The sequence below is a fragment of the Corvus hawaiiensis genome, chromosome 5, assembly GCF_020740725.1.
Source record: "Corvus hawaiiensis isolate bCorHaw1 chromosome 5, bCorHaw1.pri.cur, whole genome shotgun sequence".
Taxonomy (NCBI): Eukaryota; Metazoa; Chordata; class Aves; order Passeriformes; family Corvidae; genus Corvus; species Corvus hawaiiensis.
This window is the reverse complement of record NC_063217.1, coordinates 5899852-5923171: the sequence shown is the minus strand read 5'-3', so window position 1 is coordinate 5923171 and position 23320 is coordinate 5899852. Positions and strand designations below refer to the sequence as shown.

The 23320-nt window shown below is 48.3% G+C and overlaps 1 protein-coding gene across 7 annotated transcripts in view; it reads left to right on the top strand.

Moving 5' to 3' along the window:
- LOC125326441 overlaps positions 1–23320 on the top strand; it is a 26332-nt gene extending 3012 nt beyond the window's left edge. For 3 of the 7 annotated variants that reach the window (XM_048304697.1, XM_048304700.1, XM_048304699.1), the window contains 8 exons: positions 14227–14355; positions 15058–15104; positions 16188–16280; positions 18844–19015; positions 20347–20484; positions 21568–21697; positions 22516–22677; positions 23157–23320. In XM_048304697.1, coding sequence (XP_048160654.1) covers positions 14346–14355; positions 15058–15104; positions 16188–16280; positions 18844–19015; positions 20347–20484; positions 21568–21697; positions 22516–22657 — 732 coding nt within the window. In that variant the 5' untranslated portion in view covers positions 14227–14345 and the 3' untranslated portion in view covers positions 22658–22677; positions 23157–23320. Of the gene's footprint in view, positions 1–675; positions 795–5643; positions 14356–15057; positions 15105–16187; positions 16281–18843; positions 19016–20346; positions 20485–21567; positions 21698–22515; positions 22678–23124 lie in introns of those variants that run through there. The other 4 variants (XM_048304698.1, XM_048304702.1, XM_048304701.1 and 1 more) reach the window with 4 other exon arrangements.

Here is a 23320-nt window from a genome sequence, read left to right as displayed (position 1 = left end):
TGGGAGCAGATTTAGGGGTGGGTTTCAGCAGCTTTGTTGTCTCTGTGAGTGGGCAGTGAGGTGTGCTCAGTAGAGGAGCCCGTGGCACCTCGAGCTGGGCTGAGCTGTATCCCCAGCCAGCTGTGATTAAGTGCAAACTTCTCCAGCCAGCTGCCTTAGAAGGTGTTTCAAGGCTTCCCAAGTGCTGAGGGAGAGCAAGGTCCTCCCCATCTTTGCCTGGTGCTGTCCCCACTGTTGGCTTGGGTGCTGTGCCTGTCCTTGTTGTGCATGCAGCAGCACTTTCCCCCTGTAGGAAGACACTGGCTTTGCCTCTGAGGCCCTGCTCCTCTGAACATGTAGGTACAGGCTTCACTTTCCTGCTGTGGATCTCAGATGTGTGCAGCTGAACACGGAAACCTGGAAATGCCTCAGACCTGAGCGCCCAGCCCAGCAGTGGGGACAGATACCTGCACCCAGCTGGATCTCTCTCCATTTCCCAAGGATGCTGGGCTTTAGGCACAGGGTATGTGGTGGTGGAGCGGAACATAAGAGCCCATATTGGCTGCTCTTGGCTTTACCAGGAAGATAGAGAAACCAGGATCCCTTCAATGGCTCCAAATTTCTGCAGTGAAGGAGGAACCACAGGTTTGGTTTGTTTTGGCTGCATTTGCAATCTAAGTCTCACTTTTTCCCCAGGGCTGGCAAGAGCAAGGTGGTAAATCTATGGTCCACATACAATCTGCTCATTAAGAACTCTTCTACAAATTTCTCCAGAGTGATAGGTGAAATTGGGAATGAGTTCGTCATCCTCAGAGGCAAGATGGAAAAACTATCTTTTCTCTTGAAGTACTCCAGTGTCTCCACCCTCAAGAACAATAAGGAATTGACTAAGAGCAGCTCAAATTAAATTTAAAATCTAGTATCACTCCCTTCCTTAGAGCCAAGCATATTCCTCCCTATTTTGGGTACTTTACACCTATTAATATGCTTTAAGAACATCTCTTTTTTTCACTCAACCCCCGATTTTTCCTGCAAATGGCTAACAGAAAATATATGATGGTGTGCAATAGATGTTTCACTGCTGTGAATTTGAGAAGGGTGTTCTGTGTATGTGTACACAGGTTAAAGTAATTTTTATCCCCTACCTAAGGAGAGTGATGTATATTCCTCCCTCTCTGTATCTAGTCATCTACTGGACTGAAGTTCTGGGCATCTAATTTTGCCAACTTACCTTATGATAACATCAAAGGTTTTCAAACCTTTTCTTGATTTTTCAGGCTCTACAACATTTCCTAGGGAGGTGTTCTCATCTCATGATGTTCAGACTACCAACAATAGGCTTGGTTTGGTTTTGTTTCAAGTTCACGGCCTCTGCTGAACTTTGCAGGCTGCAGACTGAGGGCTAACGTTTTGGAATATTTATATTAATATTTTCTGAGTGCATTTCCATGCTGCTGAGTGTCATGGAGCCCCTGGACATGGCCACAAAGCAAGGAATAAACCATAGCTCGTCTCAAGCTGTAGTTGCTGCAGCACTTTAGGCTGCTGGGAGAAAACACCGTGGCTGAAAGGAGCAGTTCTGCTCTGTGTCCACTTCTCGCTGTTTTTTGTGGCTGCTGTGCTCGCACAAGTGTTTCTGTGGCTGACTGGGGCACTAATCCAGTTTGAGAAGAACGCCCTCTTCCCAATCCTTTTTTCCCCCCTTTTTCTTATCCCCTCAGGTTAGTTTTAGCCTGGGCCTGCCTAGCCCCTTCCTGAGTGAGAGCTTGTTAGTGACTGATTAGCTGAAGTTTTGATAAAAGCTTCATTGTTTGTAACCCCTGTAAACTACCCGGAGCTGTGCTCCTAATAAAAGTGGGATTAAATAGACACCTTGGGAGTGAGACAGTTGCAAGTGGGAATTTCAGAGTTTTGAGGGACTGAGGGATGTGGCCAGGCTTTAGTAACTCTGTGTATCAGAAGTGATTTTACCAAAACTGGGAAAGAAGCCTGACTTTTGTGTTTTGGGGGGGAAAGGAACCTGGTGGGAGACAGAAGGAAGTCACTTGTTTGTGGCTGGATTAGGCACATGCTCCAGGGGTTTGGGGACACGTTTGCAGAAGTTCTCATCCCCCTGCATTCCCCCAGCCTCTCCTTGGGCTTAAGATTCATAAAAAGTATTTCAAAATCCTCACTTTGGTGCCATGAGTTTAATCCTTTCTCGTTTTATTTTTGCAGCAGTAAAAAAGTCCACTTGGCAATGATGTGTGCCTGACTTGGTACTATTGGGTTGTGTCATTTCTGGGAGGAGTGTCAAGCAAGGGGCTTCTTGCTTAAAGCAAGAAGTTGGCCTGGGCTGAAGTAAAGCATCTCCATGCTTTTAAAATGTTTTTTATGTGTAATGGAATATTTGAAATAGAGCTTGGTGCTCTGGGCTGGTTACTCTATAGTGATCACTCCTATAGGACAAGGTAAAGGCCAATCTCTTTTGGTCCTAATTCATCTGAATAAGCTACCTCCACCCTGGAACGAGTAATAGGAACAGAAAAACATAAATTTATGGTCAGCTAAGGTAAAAATAATCAAAACTATTAGTAAATAAAGACAGTGGCTACCATCACTATCACCACAAGGAAACAGAAGAGTATTAAATTAGTATTTCTTTTCCATGTTTGTCTGGGGCAGAAAAAATCAGATAGTATGTTAGTTTCAGGTGCTGGTGAAAGAGCGTTTTGGGCTCCATTAATAACTAGGGATTATGTTAAATAGCAACCACATAAATGAAATATTTTATGATGAGCCAGTCCCAGTAATTCACAGCCAAGGGTTTCTGAACTCCCTGAACCAGGAACATACTGTGTGGGCCATTAATACTGGCTTTTCATTTTGGGACACTGGGAGGATTTCAGAGCACTAAGAAAGCTGATACTGGCTCCTTATTGAAAAGGATTAGGGCAAATGATTTGGGTGATGCTATAACTGGCAGCCTATCACTGTAAAAGGAAGAAATGGGTAGGTGAATGTCTTAATTAATTATTAATTTCCTTCTTAAAGGAAGACAATGACCCAATGCCAATGAGTGTGTGTAGATAGAAAATAGACCTTGTTAAATTAATTTGCTGTTGGAACAACTCTTGTGTGACTGATTTCTGAAAGTACGTGATTAGTTCCGTCTTGGAGGCGGACTTTACAAACTGGTATGAAATCACCATGGTTCAAATTAAGTGGATCCAACTGGTTGAACCAAGATCTCAGAATGTCACGGTGAAAAATGAATCCTTGAATCTCAGGGAAGTTTTGTGGAAATTGGTTCATTATTCCATTTCTGTCATCAATTTAGGGGGAAAATAAAGAATCGTTGTCTACTGAATGTGAAGGAGTCTAAAACTGAGGCTATGGAGTGTTAAATAAGGAAGAGAACAGTTCACTGACACAGAGCTACCTCTACCTGGAAATGGGGGGCAAGTGGGCAGGGTGTCTTTGATATGGAAAAGCAAAAGGACATATTTAGGAAAAAAAGCTGATACTGAAGAGGTGATGGAGTCTCCCTCAAAAATGAATAATTTTTTAAAAGGTTATTGTAGTTCTTCAGAATAATCACCTATTCCTTGTTGTGGCTTTTGGAGTGAATGAGGCACAGGAATAAGAAATTATAACTCCATATTGATGCTGTATGAAATTGTGATGGCACCTATAAAATCATGAGTAGCAGGGTAAAATAAGAGGGATGAAGTTGTTTATTATCCAGTTAAATACAATACAAATACCCTATGGGATTTAAACGAAAACTGGGACCACGTTTGTGAGCAGATACAACCACACAATGTGCAGCTATGCCTTGAAGCTTCTCAAGGAACTCTCTTTAATTACTTACAGGAAGGGCATATTATGGGTGACTTGTTTGTAGTCTATAAATATCTATGCAAGAGCTGGAGCGTGAGGATAAAGACAAAGTCAGAGCAGGAATCAGGGGCCAGAACTGAAGCAGGACAGAGGGAAGGGGCTCAATTCAGCTGATCACACAGAGGTAGCTGACCACAGTGACACTTTAAGGCTACTGTAAAGAAACATTTTGAAATCTGTTCACTCTTCTTGGCCACGTAGATGCTATCTGGTATCTCCAACTCGGTCAGTGTCTGGTGAGGGGAAGTGGTCCAGCAAAAGGATTGCTGCTAATGTAAGCTTTGGCCAGCAGAAACAGGAATCTGAGATCACTTTGGGTAAAATCCCACTGTTTATGAGGCAGTTAGAGATGTACCAGCACAATACTGTGTGCTTTTGAAAATCAGGTAGACAGACAAGGGAGCAATGTCATATGGGAAAACCTTGTTTTAAGGCAGTAATGCAAAATGCAAGAGAGGCATCAGCAGGAATCACACTCATAAAAAGAAAACCCCTGTAAACTCAAGATTTGTCACCTTACAGAAATCAGCCTTTCTGTTCAGGGCTGTGGAACAGGTTCCCTGATGCTCACAGCTCTGTGGGCTCCTAGAACAGATGCCAAGGAAGAACTTCCTTGATTTCTTTGAAGAATTTCAGGTGATCTTGCTCCCAGTCAAGGCATGCCTAAGCCTGACCTTGGGAGTGAACCACTCGTGCCCAGTGACTGATGTTTGTGACTGACTGGCACATGTCAAAGACTGGCAAAGGCAATGCCAACCAGGACAGATATGGTGAGTGCCTGCAGGCTTTCATGAAGCTCTACAGACTCTACATAAGCAAAAAGAAGTGCAAGTGCAAACTAAGCAGTCAACAGAGCTGAGAAGCTCTGATTGGCATTTAGGAAGACCAAAATTAGCAAGGAGGGGAAGAACAAGACTTGTGTTTCCCCTGGGGTCTTCTGCGGCCATAGTCTCATCACCTGTCTCAACAACATTTATTTAACACTGCTTGGTGAGAAAGAAAGCAGGCAGCCACTGAGCCTGAGTGTTGGAAGACATTCTCCACCTGGTCAGTGCTCAGCAGGATGCATTGGTGAAAAGATTTATCCTGAGCAGGCAGACGTGGAGCAAAAGTGAAAATATCAAGGGTAGTCAAGGAGAATTGGTTTAAAAACAAGGCAGTGTTAAAACATTCCTGTGAAAGTTCAAGTCAGGATGGATTTTTATATTCGACATTATGGAAGAAGAACTAGTGTATCCTCCACAGCATTAATGTTGAAGAAAGCTCTTGACTTTCAGAGAAGGACAGGCTGAAGAGATGGGGGAAATATTTCCACAGTTTTTTAAAGATGACCCATAAAGAGATTTAAATATTTGCAGTGTTTGTGAAATTATAATGCTTCAGAAGCAGGTTGGAAAGAAGATCTTGCTAGCAGAGGTGCAAAGAATGCTGAGAGAATTGGAATTGTTCATCCTGGAGAGAAGAAGGCTCTGAGGTGACCTTATTGCAGCCTTTCAGTACCTGAAGGGAGCCTACAAGAAAGCTGGAGAGGGACTTTTTACAAGGGTGTGTCATGACAAGGCAAGGGGCTTTCAAGTGACAGAGGGCAGGTTTAGATTGCATATTAGGAAGAAATCCCTTGCTGTGAGGGTTGTAAGGCACTGACACAGGCTGCCCAGGAAAGCTGTGGCTGCCTCATCCCTGGAAGTGTTCAAGGCCAGGTTGGATGGGGCTCTGAGCAACCTGGTCTAGTGGAAGGTGTCCCTGCCCATGGTAGGGGGGTTGATATTGGATGATCTTAAAGGTCCCTTCCAACCCAAACCATTCTATAATTCTGTGAAAGGTGAGGAGACTGAGAATTCTGAGGGGCTGAGGATGGATCCATGTGGTTGTGGCATGGGTCACTGGCCCAACAAGGCACCTGCATGTTATCAGGAAAGAAAAGATCCCTTAAACAAGGAAAAGTGTTCCTATTAGATGAGTTCCCACAAGGGACCTTCCAAATTTTGTATGTTTCCTGATACCCAAGCAAATTCCTCACTGTGTTCCTTGCTGGAGGATTGAGAAGGTAGATTCATTTCCACAAAGCAAGAGGGAGAGTACAGCAAAACCAGTGCAAGAGGCTGATCCCTGGCAAGTTCAGAGATATCAAGAAGCACTTCGGCTCTTCAGTTGCACAACTTCAAAAAGTCATTTGACCCGGTATGTTGCAATAGGTGTGTGGAGTGTCCTAGGGCTATATGATATGTCTAAGAAGCTGCTGAAAAACATTATGAAGAGGTGAGGTCAGCAGTCCTGGTCAAGAACAAGCTGAACAACTGGTTCAACACAATGACTGGTAGCAGACAGGGTGACTTGATAATTCACAGTAACTTCTGGAGCTGCCTGTAGAAAGTGAAGGATGGAGTTGGAGTCACCAAAGACTTGGGGCAAAGACAGAAGATCAAAAACCTGAAGATGATCTCATCTCCAGTGGTGGTGCCGGCTCATCAGATGTGCAGAGTCAGGTTGCTGTGTCCCATGATGAGTGATGCAGATCAAACATTGGCATGAGCCAGGCAAAGGCCAGGAGGAAAGGGAGAAAGGATGAGAACTACATAGACAGGCAGCAGCCGGGTGGACAAGATGGACAGCCCTGTTTATCTGAGACATTTTACCACACAGGTCAGCAGCAGATCCCTCACAGAGATCTGAAGGAGGATGTAGCTGGCACATGTGGGCGTAGATCAACTGAAACAGCCATGAAAAGACACAGTGAAAGGATGGAAGCAAAAATCAGGCTACTCAGTTGGTCCCTGTCCTTGCTTTGTGTGCAAAGAAAAGAATGGTCGGGAAGGTGAAACAAAAAAAGACAGCTGGGGTTTGCAATGAAGTGTCACTGACTGTGGGACCGTGCCAGGACTGGGACAGTCAGCAGGAGGATGTGCAAAAAGTCATTTCTGTGAGGAAGGTCTGACTGTTGCCTGGATGGCTAATCTCTTCCAAGACACCCTGTTCTTTATTCTGGTAAAGGGAAGAGGATTAAGATCCAGATGTTAACAGAAATGAGTTTATTGCTTTTCGTTTGGATTTTTTTGTTGTTGGTGTGCAATTTTCTCAATAGAGGTGTGGACCCTTCCATTGCACCTGCCTCTGTAAGCAGCTACTTCTTAATACTCCCCCACGGACCCTTTGGGTCCACAGTCCATGGATCAAAGGGGTGGAGGACATAAAAAAAAGGAACCTGTATTTGCTGAGCACACAGAAGCACTTGAGAATGACTTGTAACTGCCCTTAGTGGTCATTAGTCTGCGGGGCAAAAAATAAAGGGCAAACCTCTCTGAAAATGGGAGATGGCAAAGACAAGGGAACTCGGAAGGAAAAGGGACAAAGAGCAGATTTTTGCATGCAGCAGTTCCAGTTCATCCATGAGCAATGAAGCCACTTTGAGTTTCCAATTGTGGGACCTGTGTCACCAGGTCACTCTAATGGGCCAGGCAGACAGAGCCCTGACAGACAGCAACCAGCACCAAGTGTGTGGAAGAGGCAAAACCCAACTCAAATTTCCACACTCTCCTCTTGACAAGGAGAGTGTAACCTGGCTCTTTATGAGTCAGGAGATTCCTGCAGAGTGGTGAATTCACATTGCATAGTCCCAAAGGTTTGGATGGGGTCCCTTAGAAATAAAAAAATAAAATGTTCAGGATGGAGAGAACCAGATGATTTAATCTGGGTTGTAGGAAGGGTGAGTGAGATAGAGGTGATTGAGCAGCATCAAAGGGTGACAATCAATTTGAATTTCCCCAGAAGTGATGTTGATGCCTGTGTTGCTTCTCCCCGTGCTTTTTCTTTAATTAAATACCGAATGTTCCATTAGTAGTTGGAATAACATGCTGTTCTTGGGGAAAAGAAAACCCAAGTAATCCCTTTATCTGCTAAAATAGATGATTTCTAGTAGATTAAACAATGGCCTTTCAGCTACCAGAGCATAGTTCAGGCCATAATTGAAGTCCTCTCCTTGGCCTCTCCTCAGTCCCTCGCAGCCAGCAGCCCGTGGAGCCCCATCATCAGAGATAACCTCAGTGACTCTTGTCTGCAGTGAGTGTTTCTCCAGATGAGGAGATTAGTCGGAGATAAAGCATATTACCTGAAAATAATAAGTGATTACGGTCCCGGACTGTCTCTCCACATTCATTTCATGCTGGTTAACCCTTGCAAAACTGGCTGCTGGTTGGGTTTAGGTCTTTAAAGAGGAGGGAGGGTGAAGGAAGGTTTCCAGTGCCTGAGTGGAAAAGGAGGAATTTTGCTCTTTGTTGTCTGTTTCATTGTCTGGGTGGGGATTTCTGGGAATGGCAGGAGGCCTGGCTGCATCCCACAGTCCGTGGAGGAGCTGGAACTGAGCCTTGTGGGGTTCCTGTGGGATGCCATCACACACTCCTCCCCGTGCTGGTCAGCTGGAAGCTGTGAGGACTTAAAACTCCCCTGCAAGTCATCTTCCATTCACCTGATAGCAACCCAGGAGAACACTGGATGCCCAGAACATACACAGTGGTTCTATTTCCACTGCTGCATTGAGCAGCACCATGCCATGGGCCCAGCCAGTGACCTGCAACTGTCCGTGCTGTCCAGTTATTAGCATGTACCAGGCATGTTTTGGGATTTACAGTACTCTCCCATCCCTAGGCATGGCTCAGAGGCTATAAACTTCTCCAGTGGGCAGTTTCCATGGAACCAGTCTGTCACTGGGAGTGCTGGCTGGGCCGTGTGGATGTGAGCTCAGAACACAGAACAGTCCATGGTATTTTTTCATACATGGATGTAGCTACTCTGACTTGACAACACAAAACCATTTATAGCTTCTGTATTCATTCATCAGCAAGAGATCCAGAGAAATACAAAAACCTTGCAAGGTTTTTATAGCAAATTTTCAATGTGTCTAGAAGGAAAAAATGATCATATAGTGGCTTGCTAGAAATTCAGGTTGGTTGCCTAGGGAGGATGGAGAGAAGAAAAGTAAAAGGAAAAAGTTGAAGAAATGCCTTGAAATCTGCTTACAGGGCTGTGTGTTGTTACCACTGGTGGGAGTGAGTTCCTATGCTGCAGAAAGTGTCCTGGTGGGAAGATAATTTCCTTGGGCTCCCTGCAAATATTACAGTGAAGTCCTGGCCCTGTTCAAGTCACTGGGAGTTTTGTGAGGGACTTCATTAGCACCACAGCCATTTCATTCATAAAAGGCTCCTTCCCAGCTCCTGTGCCATTACAACATCCTCTGTCTGTCATCAGGCTGGTCTCCCTGAGTGAGGGGCGAGCAGGTTCATCCTTCTTCCTCTAAATGCTTCATCAGCCGCTCCCTTGAAAACTGTAAATAAAGGCCGCTGGGGATAGCTTTTCTGCTTGACCCCTCACCTGAAATGAAAATAAAGGTGACTGAATTTCATCCTGACGTGGAGCTCCTTCCCAGGCCGGCTCTTTCCCGTGGCTGTTGACAGTTACCTGCCAAGCCCCATGGTTACCTTTGATTTTGCCGTAATGACATCTCCGTGCTTAGGATGGCTCTGGCACTGTAATCCCCTCTGCAGCCTTAACCAATTTATGGGGTAACCTGAGACCAGGCTCTCTCTTCCCCCTGATTTTTCCACTTGTTAACACTCACTGAAGGCATCAACAAACTAAATGCAGAGGGTTTATTTTGCTGCATGCCCAGGGTTGGTCAATATCTGCATGCATGGCTGCTGTGAATCTCGGCCTCTAGAAAGCTGCTGCATGTTCTTGCCACATGAAAATGGCACAGTGTTTTATTCCCCCAAAGTGTGCTGCTAAAATGAATGCTTTGTTAGCAAAACCCAGGCAGTGCTCCAAGGAGCTGTTAAGAGGAGAAGTGAGGATTCAGCAAAGTGGGATTTATCCATGGTTTTGACACAGATTTTCTGTGTGATCTGTAGCTTGCTTTGTCTCAAAGAGCTTTGTCTTTAAAATACTTCCAGTCAAAGTCTTGATGAGTCTCATGTTTAGACTGTAAGCTTTTCAGGGCCAGGGCTTTTTTGTTTGCATAGCAGCTTTTATAATAAGTCCCTGATCTCTAGGAGATCTACCTGTGCATGTACAATACAGTGCAGTGAACAATCCTGGTGTTAGGGGAGGACATGAGTCCTGGTCCCTGCTCCCTAATCTGGATTATTTGGCTTTTCTAAAGGAAATCTAAGGGCAGATGATTTACACAGCAGCAGAAGTAGAAGGAGGATCCCTGGGGAAAGCAAACACTTGAGACTTCAAGGTGGGATGGCTTCGGTGGCACACTTCTCCAATGGCCATCTGATCCAGGAGGTGCCCACTTCCTAAGCACAGATCAAAGACAAAAGGTGACTTCTGAAATGACATGCAGCCACCTCTTGCATTGCTTAAATTCTCTCCTCCTGCTTGTGTTTGATCTCACTTTACTTTTCCTGTCACTGGAAGCAGGTGGTTGCTTTATTCTCCCCGACAAGTTTAGATGAGCTGAACAGCTCTAATGACTGCAGTGAGGGAATCTCTCACTGGCATAGCCAGCCCAAACCTCGGAGCAATCAATGGAAAAGCTCCTCTTCACTGTGGTCAGGTGTGGATGAGGTCTGGATGAGCTGATTCGGAGTGGTGGTTGTCCTGCCAGACTTGCCTTTAAGAAGCAGATGTGGTTGTAATGTGAGGTGATGCTCAAGGAAAGCCCAGGTGCTCCTCCAGGCCTGTGGGCATACAGCTGGAGAGTTTTCATGATGTGCTAAAAATGCACATTTCCTCTTTATGTATTGTTAGCAAAGGCTGTGCTTGTTGTTCCGGGCTCTCAGCTCTTTAGGGTGTCTTTGCTGACTGCTGGTGAAAATGTCCAGCACAGACCAAGAGATCTGCCATGAATGTGATCACAAGTGACAGGCATAAATCAAGCCAATGTCATATTGTAGCCAGAGCTACTTTAGATCAAGAGACTCTCTGAGACTTGGGTCACTTGTGTGAGCTGCTCTGAATTTTGTCTGTTTTTCCGATTTCTCTGTAAAGCTGCTCTGCTTTACTCCTGTGAGCCTGTCTCTAATTTTAACCTGTTTCTTCCAAGGAGAAAGAGGAGCAGAATTTACCTAACAGGCAAGCTCTTAACAAAGCCTTGGATACCTGATACACATAATGGTCCCAGAGGCATGTTTACTTTGGACTGAGTGAGTGAGTGAAAACCATTTTGGAAGGACTTTTTCACCTCCAGCAACTTAACCTAACGAGGAGAAAAGTGATGTGGTTAAAGGGCTGTTTAAACAATGGCATTAGGGAGCAGATTTAGGCTCTCCAACAAAACCTATATGTATTTGCCTTACACAGGTGCATAAATATGCCATGATTTATATCACAGGACGCATCACATAGGCAGTGATGAGATTTCAGCCATCCTCTGCTGATGGATGATTTTTGGGGGATAATCAGGGACAAACAGTTGATTGTTTTAGCAGGTTACAGTGGAACTGCCCAAAGATTTGGAACACCACCACTGAGTTCACCAGCTGCCCTTGTCCTCTGCACAGAGGAGTGTCTGTGTAACAAGGGGTTTGGCTTTGAGGGCTCAATCCTGTAAGTGCTTTAGGTGGATGGAAGAGAGCAGCAGGACTGGATTTAGGCTGAAGGATGCTGCTTGTTTCTGCTCACAAGACACCACAAATGCCGCCACCCATCTGCCAAGAAAACAGGAGAGAAGGATGAAACAACTCCATGGGAAACGTGCCCATGCTGGACTGCTGCAGTGCCATGAAAGTTCATGTTTTTAGACCCAAATGGGTGCTGACCTCCTGCTGACAGAATGGGCTGTCAACACCTGTCCCTTGAAGAAGAGTCCCCTCTTTGCACTTTGTCTCCTGGTGGTGATAACCTGAATGGAGATTCCCAGATTACACCCTGCCTCTTCCTCGTGCTGGGGGTCCTGCTTACCCCTCACTTCCCTCTTTCAACATCCTCATGGGGGCAATGAATCTTATTCCTGGCCCAAGGAGCACTTGTCAGGGGCTGGGATGACAGGGAGGTATGTCTTCTTTGGCCGTGTTTTTGTGCCTGGAATTGTTAATAGCTGAGCTGGTTCCCCCAAACCCTGCCAGTGCCCAGAGCAGCGCCTTGCACAAGGGCAGTACAGGCTTAGAGAGAACTCTTGCATTTCACAGGTGGAAAAAGACAGCAAAAATGGTAAATTAGGGCCAAACTGAGGTGAAATTTATCTCTGCATCATGTCGTCTATGCAACTGCAGTCTTACTGAGGCTATGAGATTGACTTTCCAGAGGGAAATTCACCCCTCCGTGCACAGGGGGAATGACCAGCAAGATTCCAGGAAGGACCTGCACAGCTCAGGTACATAAATCTCATTGTTTTACACTATAATTAAGATCATTGACTCAAACTCTTCCTATCTGATTTTGAAGGACCTGAGCTCAGCTATCACACATTTAGGCCCACGGGCAAATTCTCCCAAGGTGCTACTAAAACACATAATTGTCTGCCTTCGACTTTCTGGTCCTGGCTGACTTGTACTTTGCTTCTGTGCATGTGTGTACCATGATGTGGAGAGGCCAAAAGCACCAACACCCTCAGGAAACCTCCCTGGATGTTTGGAGTTGTCGTTGCCTTGAGAAACAGGGGTGCTGCCATTCACGTGACTGGTTTAAGCTCCTGAGTCTGGGAATCTGAGCCATCATCTCCCTGGACTATTGTGAAAATAAACCAATTATTTCAGACCAATTTCCTCCTGCAGGTGTTTATTCTGTCTTCAGCACTGTCTTCTGTCTCAGGGGTGTGCAGACAGCTAAAGAGAGCAGCAATGCAGGGAACAGCTTTCTCCAGTTCTGCATTAGCAATGAGGAGGCAAATAAGTTCTCTTGGAGGCAGAGGAAGGCGAGAGCTGGGAGTTTGGTTCCTACCCACTTCTAATTGAGATTGTGCTGGCAACTATCAGCCCCATCCGTTGGTATTTGGGAAGAAGGAATGGGAAACTGAACAGCAACAGTGGGCTGTTCCTGCATAAACTATTCTGGCAAAATGCCTTTTAATTTCATGTGAGCTGTGCCTGCGAGAAGACGGAAGGATCAAGCTATCTTCAAGAAAGATTAGGATTTGGAGCCAGGTTTTGGAAATTGTCTCCTATCTCAGTAATGAATCAGACACCTTAGGTGAAATTCGGATCCTACTGAATAAGCATTTTATTTTTTTATGTTTACCAGGGCCAGGATTTCACCCCTAACTTCAAATATTCCCAAACACTGCTGTGCCTGCAGCTTGGAGCTGGTTGCCAGTGTTACATCCTAAAATTGTAGCTCATTTATATTATCCTTGTAGGACCTGATCTGGCTCCCCATGATGGGAGTTCCAGTGCTGAGTTCAAGATGATGGGACTATCCTTCTTTCACTCTGCTGTGTTACAGAATTGTGATATTTTAAAAGTGATTCTTCTGAATTTATATTATTCGTGGTAATCCTAGAGTGCAGGCTTGGTTTCATTTACACCAGAAATAGGATCCATTTTCTCTGCCCGGGAAGGAAGACACTCTCAAGGGCTTACTGATATTTGTGTGTTTGACTTTAAGGCAGAAGTTTGTTCCTAATTAATTGAATAAGTGCTTTAATCCCTGGCCTGAGGGCTTCCCATAGAGCATTAGCTGTATTAAGAAGGAAATGGAGTGTAATCCCTTTAATATAAGCACAGGAGAACATGAGAGTTTCACATTTCTGGAAATAGTTTCTTTCCTTGTTGCATTATTTATTCTAATATTAATTTGCATCAGATGCAGTGAGGATGAAGGGCTTCTCCTCTTTCCTGACACCAGTGCAGAGCTGTCAGCAGCTCACAACCCTTGCCAGAGCATCCTTGGGCTCCAGTTGCACACTGGTGCCCAACAGTGTGCAGAGAGAAATAACTTGGAATTCAGCTCATTCCGACGGTGCCTGCGAACACAGGTCTGTGACTGGCTCTCCTCCTGGAGCTGAGATCTCATCTTCCTGGCTCATAAGCAGCATCTACCACTATTTGCATCACTGTAGTGGCAGAGAACCTCATTTCTGAACCAATGGCTGCACTAGGCTCACATGCAGCTAATTGGGCTCTTGGATTCAGCTCACCAAACCTGGGCTTTCTGGGTTTATTTCAGCCCCAGCTACATACCTGGATTGGTTACATGAACTGGGCTGAATGAGCCAGGAAGTCAGGATGGATCAGCTCAGAGGGAGATATCCTCCTTGTGTGCATCCAAAATTAGGCAAGATTAGTCTTTTTGGTGAAATGCATCCAAACCTGGTCAAGGCTTGATGTTTTTTAAAGACTAAATACTGCTCTGTGGACCTGGTGTGGTGCTGCTCTCTATTCATGGGACAGAGGACTCCATCTGAGCATCCCCTGCTGCCTCATGTTGCAGCTCATCAGAGGAAGAGAATGGCGGCATCTGAAGGGGACAGTTCAGGTGTGCTCAGCCACCCTCTGAGTCCAAGAGGAGATCCCTGCCTGCCTTAATTCTGAAATGTTCCCCATCTTTCCATGCAGGGAGGTAAGGATGCTGTTTCCTTCTGCTCAGCACACCCACAAAGTATGTCCTTTTCTCCTCAGTTTCCCCATCTTTTGCTCACCTCTTTAGCAGGAGCTGGGCTGGGCTTCAAGGGCTCACAAAGGGCAGGCTTTGTCCCTCTCCTGACCAGGTGTCCCCAGCATGGCTGGCTGCAGCTGTAGAAGTGGGCAACAGCCCCCCAGCATGATTGTTGGGTGCCTTCACCTCCAAGAAAAAACCCCAACCCCCTTGGGCTCCCCTTCCTCCACCAAGGCCTCCAGGGTTCTGAAGTTCAGCGGTGTCACAATGGAGTTTTCCTTTGACCCTGGAGACACCATGACCTCACAAGCATTGTTGGATCCCATCACTGACGTTCCCTGCCCCAGGAGGGGTCACACCTGCTCACCCTCTGGGTGGCTTTGGGGTTGGTGGTGCTGGGATGCCTCCATCTCATCCCTTCTGGGTTCCAACAGACTGCATCCCCTGAAGTGTCCATCTCCATACGTCCTGCTTGGGTATATTTTGCTTTGCTGAAGTTGGATGAAATCAGTCATACTCTGCCAATTTGAGTATTTCAGCCCCAGCTGAATCCCCTTCCTCCCACCAGTAGCCAGCTTCAGATCTCCAGTTCCCTTATCCCTGGAGGTGGGATGGCGGAGAAGATCTGGTCTGGTGGTTTTTAACTGAGTTAATTTTCTGGTGCAGGTTCCTGGTTCACCATGGAGATGATGAGGGATGCAAAGGCCTGGAAGGTGAAGTACACACAGGACTCTCATCCTCACTGGTGTTTCAGTATTGGGTTTGGTTGGGTCTGCTGGGAAGATAATAGGCAAACACTGGTTTGGGAAGCCCAGAGGGGGAAAAGAGTGAAATGTGAAAAAAAGGACAGAGAATATAAAATATATTCTTGCCCATGGTGGGTGACTGTTGGCGAGGCACACAAAGCCCTCCCTAAGGTGCTGCTGCAGTGTCCCTAATCACAGGGACGTGGCAGTGCAGCCCCTGCCTGGGCTGGCCAAGCCACGCCTGGGTGGTGGATGTGTTTGTGCAGCAGTGGAGATCACAGTAACACCTGCAATCAGAGCTCATCTCCCCCAGCCCTTGCCATGCATTGATGAGTTATCATGTTTAATGCTTCAGCATAGAAACAGCTCTGGAGCCAGCCTGAAGGCTTGTCTCAGCAGCTTTCCTGGCTCCAGCAGTGCTCATGGTGCATGCTGAGGGAGAAGACACACAGATAGTGCTCTCTCCCTAAAATCCTCTCCGTCTCCAAAAATTTGCACCGCAAGGATTTCTGGAGTTAGGGCAGGTGTCACAGGCTTTATATCCCCTGGCAGAGTTTTCTTCCATGGTTTCTCCAACGGCTTTGCAGAATGAGTATTGACATTAGCCAGCTCTTTAAATACGTGATAAGCACATAGCAAATGTTACTGAAATAGGAGATGGGAGCATGTGCTGATTTAACCTGAGTGACACTGGACCTCAGCAGCTGATCAAAGTATTTCGGCAGCTCTGTATTAGTCCTCTGCCTGGGGCCATTTGGGCAGTCAGAGGAGGTTTGAGGAAGGCAGGAGGAAGGTCTTTGTTGCATGGGGAAATCCTGGGACAAGAAGAGCCCCAGAAACCATTGCCAAAAGAGTGCAGGACCTTCCCTGCCATCCTGCCCGGGGCTTAACTGAGCAAGGGGTCACCCCACTGGACTGGCCCCAGGTGGTCCAGAAGAGCAGCTCATCCTCTCCTGAGCTATGAGGGAGCATTTTGGGTTTGTATCGCCACTTTTGAAGGCTTTCCCTGAATCTTAGTGTTTCCTTGTGTCTGCCTTCTCTCTCTTCCAGCTGCCACCCGCACTGGACAAGTACAAGAGCATTTACCGGAAGGACTTCTGCTGGCAGGACGACTACCACTCACCCACCCAGGCACACGTACCGGTACCCGCGCCCTTTTCCTGCCTTGGATCCCCGGCCCAGGCTGCCAGCTCCCCTCTCAGGACAGCTGGGGACTGGGATGGTGCCAAGCGGGCAGCAGGAGTGGGTGCTGTCTGCACTGCCGTGGTCTCCACGGCTGTGACCCACCAGCAGGTCCCATCACGCCCAAGTGCCCTCGGCTTGTGCCCCCATCCCTTGTGCGGGAAATCCCCCTTGCACCCTCCGGTAAAGCTGTTGGTGGGGAGTGATGCTAATTACACTCATTAAGTCAGGGCACTAACGACTGCTTGCTGAACCGGTGCCGAACCTTGGACTCCGCTTGCTCCCCGTGGGGCTGGTGGGTGCGTCAGGATCAGACCCATCCCGGTACCCGCCTTGAGGAGGGGGATTGCGTTTGGGATGGAGATGGCTCCTTGCCCTGACACGGGCCTGAGAAGACTTCTGTGGGGAACTGGGGTTGTTTTTTTTCTAATCTCCTCGCAGTGCGAGCGACCCCCTGAGCTATTTAATCTGATTTGCCTCGCTCCGCCTGCCCTGGCTTAATTGTTTGTGGCAGCCCAGTGGGGACAGCTGCGGCTTGCACTGGGCCACTGCGGAGAAGTGGTGGGGGGCATGTTCGGCTGCTGGAGTGCTTTGGGCTCATACACTCACGAGAGAGGGAAAAAAAGTTGAGGCTGGGGAGGAAAAGGGAGGGGGCAACAACAGAGAAATCATTGTGTGAAGGTGCCCGCGGGGCAGAGGGGCTGTGTGGGGACACCGCTGCCATCCCCGCCCGGGCAGCAGCCTGGGGAGCCCTGTCCTGTGCTGTCCTGTGATCTCTCCTCTCCTCTCCTCTCCTCTCCTCTCCTCTCCTCTCCTCTCCTCTCCTCTCCCTTCTCCTCTCCCTTCTCCTCTCCCTTCTCCTCTCCCTTCTCCTCTCCCTTCTCCTCTCCCTTCTCCTCTCCCTTCTCCTCTCCCTTCTCCTCCTCCTCTCCTCTCCTCTCCTCTCCTCTCCTCTCCTCTCCTCTCCTCTCCTCTCCTCTCCTCTCCTCTCCTCTCCTCTCCCTTCTCCTCTCCCTTCTCCTCTCCCTTCTCCTCTCCCTTCTCCTCTCCCTTCTCCTCTCCCTTCTCCTCTCCCTTCTCCTCTCCCTTCTCCTCTCCCTTCTCCTCTCCCTTCTCCTCTCCCTTCTCCTCTCCCTTCTCCTCCTCCTCTCCTCTCCTCTCCTCTCCTCTCCTCTCCTCTCCTCTCCTCTCCTCTCCTCTCCTCTCCTCTCCTCTCCTCTCCTCTCCTCTCCTCTCCTCTCCTCTCCTCTCCTCTCCTCTCCTCTCCCGCTGCCAGCCGCCTTCATTAGCGCTCCTGCTCGGGGCTCCCGCTGCTCTCCGGGCTGGCCAGCGCTTCCCGGGCAGCCCCAGCCTTAGGTGGCTGCTCCGCTTCCAGGATCCCGGCTGCGGCGGCAAGGTTTAACCCCTGCCTGCTGGAGTGTGGTTTCCGAGCCGTGCATATCAGTTTCTTTTTCTTTTCTCCTTTTCCTTTATTTATTTCATTTAAACTTTAAAATTTTATTTTTGGAAGGCTGCACGCTTCCTGTGGAGGTGCTGGTGTAGTTTGGGAGATGGGAAAGAAGGAAGCTATGTCTGATTCGCTTGGGTTGCAGCTCCCTTTGGCTCCTTATTAATTCCCAAGGCCTGCCAAAGAAAGCTGTCCCACTGGGTAGTGTGATGATGAGGTATGTGGGAGGCCCAGGTTTCCCTCTTGGCCCTGATAGGATTTGTACTTTTTTAGGAGGATAAAACAACTGTGATGTTTTTATCTGTGACATTTTGGGCAGTAACCTACTCCCAAGGGGAAGGTGGGGAACTCCTTGTGTTAAGAAGAAAGCACTGGCTGATGAGCCATCCCTACTGTGGTCTCCTAGAGGCTCCTGTCCCTCTGGAGATGCCTCAGGAGGAGCTCTGGCCATCCTCAGTGGGGGAAGCCCCCAGATACAGCTAGTTCCTGTAGCTCTGCAGCCTCCACCTGCCCTACTGTCAGTCTTGAAAAGGAGAAACACTGGGGGATTGCTCTGAGGACCCTGGAGTTTGAGGGACAAACAGAAACCCACAGAGACCCAAAACAACAATAGACAAACCCTGTGAGGATGGTCCTTGCTGGTCCCAGCAGCCTGGTGGAGCTCACAGCAGGAGAATCCCTTTCTGAGCCCCTAAAAACCATCTGGAGCTGCAGTGTGCAGCTGGAGAGGCTGGAGCCTCTCCAGATCAGCCACAGCAGCAGCCTCTTCAGCCTTTCCCTGACATGAACCCTGGAGCCATTCCCTCTCCCACCACCAAACCGCAGCTTTTGCCCAGGCTCCCTCCCTCCCTCCCTCTGCCCACCCAGGGCCCAAGCTGTAAGATGGGCTGACAGAGGAAGCTGTGATGGTTCCTGTGCTTCAATGAGAGCCACAGAGCTGCTCTGTGGCCACTGTGCCCCCAGAGATGCTGACCCCACCAAGGCCCAGGCTTTGCTGCGGGCAGCTGCTCGACGCTGCTTTAGCAGCTGCCCTCCCCAGTTGCTGCCTCTCCACTCACACGGGACTTTTTTCTGCAGACACCTTCATTCCTTCCTGTTCCAGACGTGCCCAAGTGCTACCTACCAGAGTGCCAGCCCTCTGACCTGACAACAAGACGGGCAGGGAAACTGGAGATTCTTGCTGACCCGATGCACGACCTGTCTTGCTGCCCACCCCTTCCAGCTCCTGCTCTGACAGATGGAACAGAGGGTAACCCCTGATGCTGGCACTGCTGGTGAACAGCTGACTGGCCATGTCCAGCTGCCTGAGGGGCTGTCTGCCTGGGCCTTTGCCAGCCCCCAGCCCCTGGTCCATGCTGGCTGGATGCACAGGGCAGCATCCTGATGATGCTTCGGTGCTGGGCTGAGCCTGGCAAGGATGCACACATGGGCACAGCACCTGTCACCAGGAATATGCAGCTCCTAGGCCAGCTCAAAGCACGGGTGTAGGGAGCTGGGGTTTTAGAAACATCTCAGTGCATGAAGAGCCACTGCTAGCAAGGGTCTCTAAGGGTTTTATCTTCACAGCTCTGTTGGGATACAGGGAGATGCTGTCAACCCCGCTTTGCAGAAGTGCAGGGAGGGAAAAGGATTCTGGTTGGATGTGAGGGGTTTGGTTGGTTTTTGAATGTCTTCTGCTATGGGTACCTGTCTGACAGCAAATGCAGCAAAGGGGGTGGTAGCCAGCTCTCAGCCACACCATTTAACAGCTTGCTTGCACGGATTAAAATGCTGATGGAAGTCAGAAAAGCAAAAGGAGTGGTCAGCAAACATCACTCTGCCATGCTCAACCATCCCAGAGCAGTAGGGATTTTCCCCTGAGCTCCTGCTTGAGAGTGAAGAGGGTGCCATTGCTCAGCAGTGCTCCAGAAGCCAACAGGAGACCAGGATGTCCTCTCTGTTCCCTGAGCTGATTCTCCCAGTGTGGGATGCCTGTGTCTGGATTCTTCCATGATCAGAGGGAAGCAAAGACACAGCCATCTCCTGTAGCTTCAATGCCACCCTGACAATGAGGGGAAGTAAGCCCTGGCAGGTTTTCTCTCTCCACTAAATAGAAGGAGAGTCTGGACAAGCAGCTCAGATGGACATGTCTCCATATGGACTGCACTTGACATCTGAGGGCTGCAAACATCTCCTTGCCAAGCCCATCTGAAGCTGTCTTGTGCTAGTGACAAAACTCCTGTGGGCTTTTCCCTTCCTGCTCTGCCCCTGTGTAAGCCAGCAGTGCAGTTTTTCTCCCTTTCACACAGACCTGCTGCAGAGTGTCTCAGCTCCTTTTAGCACTCCAGGGCAATGTGGAGACAGCACGGCTCCTTCCACTTGCTTTGCACCAACATAAATCCTTCTCCTACTTGTGCCACGAGCCAGATCAATGCAAAATTAGTGCACTTCAGCAAAGCTCTGCTGGAGTGACTGGGTCTCCCCTGATTTACGCCAGTTGAGACTTCAACTTACCCTATCCGAAGGATAGAGTGAGGATTTGCATGAGTAATTGATGGTGATTTCCTGACTAATGCACCTTCTTCTTCTCCCCTGTCTCAGGGGCATTGGTGCAGAGGGAACTGCCATCCTCAAACGTGGCCACCTACCAGCAATTCACTCGGGATTTGTACCAGGAAAGGCTGTACAATGCTGATAAATACAAATACCATAACCTTGGCTCATCTATTTTAATGAAAGGTCAGTGGATGGGGGCTGTGGCAGCTGCCCCATGAGAATGACTGGTGGCCTTCAGCCTGGCTTTGGGTTTTTAACTTAATTCCAGAAGAGGCTGAGGAGGGTGAAGGGAAAGTGAGTGACACAGGAAGGGTTCACGGATCCCCTGAAACCATCTGCCCATCAGTGGGGAGAAGCAGGGCAGAGAAAAAGAGTTATCTTCTAGAAGAGTTTGGAATGTTGTGAATGGTGTTTCTTTCACCCCAATTTCCAGACAGGCCACCCCGTGGAGCACAATGCTGCTCGATGTGGTCTCCCTGGAAATAATGTCATAACATAGGAGCTGCTGCTGGGCTGCATTAACAGCCTGACATGGTCATGCACCTGTGAGACACCTGTAACCTCAGCCACAGTGAACACAACAAAAATACTCTACCAATGACTCATTATAGGAATGTGTCATTTTAAAAATACCCAGAGAAGGTGAAACGTCTACAATGGGTGGCTCTTCTCTGTGTGTCCTCCCTGCATGTTCATACCCAGGCAGATCTGCTCGATCAGAACAGACAGGAGGACACACACCAAGCTGTTAACACACAGATAAGACATCTCTGGAGAGTCAGATGGGAGATGGTACCTTTTCAAACCAGGTCCCACAGGGATTTTGGGGAAGATATCACAGCAGATGTGATGGTGTTCAGTTAGGGGTTAAGTGAACCATGGATCTCTTCCCTGGTTTAGTCCCTGATTAATGGCACGAAGGAAAGAAAATCTAGACAGTAGGGGAAAATATATACCAGGTGACAAGCCAATATCCAGACAGGAAGATCACAAGATATCATTTCCAGGTCTGCCTTGTGTGGCTTTCCTCACACAGGCTATGGGAAATAAGGGCTGAATAATCTCATCTAAATGACTTTATCTACACCAGGGAAGAAATTCCTGTGTTTTCCTTTGGCTAATCCCTTCATCATGGGAGCTCCAACAGGAGCACTGGAAGCACAAACTGCCAGTGGAGCTCAGGGGAAGGGGGAACACTCAGGCTGTGCAATACAGGAGACAGAGACCAAAAAAAATCTTTTAATTATTTGGATTCTCTTTCACTAGACTGCTCTAACCTTGAGTGGAAAAGTATCTACAATCAAGATTACCAGCACCAGACGGGAGTCCATGGTGGATTCTATACAGAGGAGATAAGGCCTTCTCCCGTTTTCCCTGAAGAGAGCCACTTCAATTAGTAAGGGAGAGGTGGGATGGGGAGGAGAGGGTGGCTGCTGGGAGTGGGGGACAGGGTAAGAGTAGGGCAGGGAGGTTTTGGAGCTGCTTGGAATTGGAAGGTGTTTCTCAAGCATAAATCTCCCTGTCCGTGCTATGCAATGACCCCAAAGAAATTCCCTTGGGGACAAATCCACTCTCAAAGCCCAATCAGCCTTTTCTTGAAAAGTTTTGCAGCGGGGTTGATTGGAGTGGGGAGACAATTTCTGGGACAGCCTAATCCCTGTGGAAAGAAGATCCCTGTGGGGCTAGGGCAAGAGGCATGTCTCATCATTTCCATGCCCAGGCTTCCCCTGGGAAAGGGCTCTCTCAAATCAACCAGGGCAGGAGCTGTTTGCAACGTGACTCATCTGCACACTATGAACCAAACAGGCATAAACTGCTCCTGAGCTCTCATTTCTCACTGGAAAGACAATTCCTCCCTGCTGCCTCATGCCCCCCACCTTCCCCTAGCACACAGATATTTCAGCTCTGCATTGCAGATTTTAATCTGTGATCCTGGAGTTGTATGTGGGCTGGAGACTGAGCCTATGTAATGGTTGGTCCACGCGGGAGATTGATCCCGATGACAACCGTGTGTGTGGCAGCATCTGCCCCGTTCCTGATGGAGACAGGCTGTTCCCCCTGTCCCCCATCCCATCTGAATGTGCTTGGTTTGCTCTACACAGATTCCTGGCTGGGTGGTCAAACACTGCAGAAGGGGAGGCAGGTCCCTTGTCCTGGGGCACGAACCACAGGGTGGAGGTCCTCTCCTTACCCCCTTCCCCATGTTCTCTGCAGCAGCCGCTGGGTTTCTGAGTATGCAGACAGCTACAGCATCTTCCTGAAGAGGCTGGACTGGTCATCTCCCATCTCTGCTCAATGGCTGCCCTTTGGGAAGGATGCGCGATGGACACCGCGATGGAAAGAGTCCACTCACTGAGTGGCGCTAAGGGGGCCGTGGTAAGCACCAGGATCATCCATTTTGGCCCTGAGAGCTGGGATTTCAGGGACTGAGGCAGTGGGAAAAAATTGTGAACAGTTGTGGGAGCTGGTACAAACTACCATGAGAGTAGTTTGGCTGCTGGAATGTTCTTCTGAGTAGCAGCATCAGTCCCAGCTCAGTGCAGGAGGGTTGGACTAGATGACCTTCAAAGGTCCCTTCCAACCCAAACCATTCTATGATTCTATGATTTCTGGGCTCCTAGAAAGAGATTTTCCAACCAGATCTAATTAGGAGAGTATTTTTCACCGTGAGGGTGGTCAGACACCATCTGGAGACTGGAGAGGTGGGGGAATGGCATGGAGGTGTTCAGTGGGTGACAGTGCTGGGTCTGAGTGGCCTCATCTAGGCTGGCCTTGTTGGGCCAGGACACCTACATTATTCCGTGTTTTTCTGGTTTCTTTTAGGATGTGTTACCTATGTTGTTCTGTGATTACAGCTCTTTGGCCCTCCAAGCTGCCTGTGTGATACTGCTCATCAGAGACCCTGAAAGCCTGGGATACCTCGTCTCTTCCAAACCCACCACCGTGTCTGTCAGATGTGAAATGTTTGGCAGAGTGTAGATGAAGTGCAGATTATGATTAAAATCTCCCAAGAGCCTCA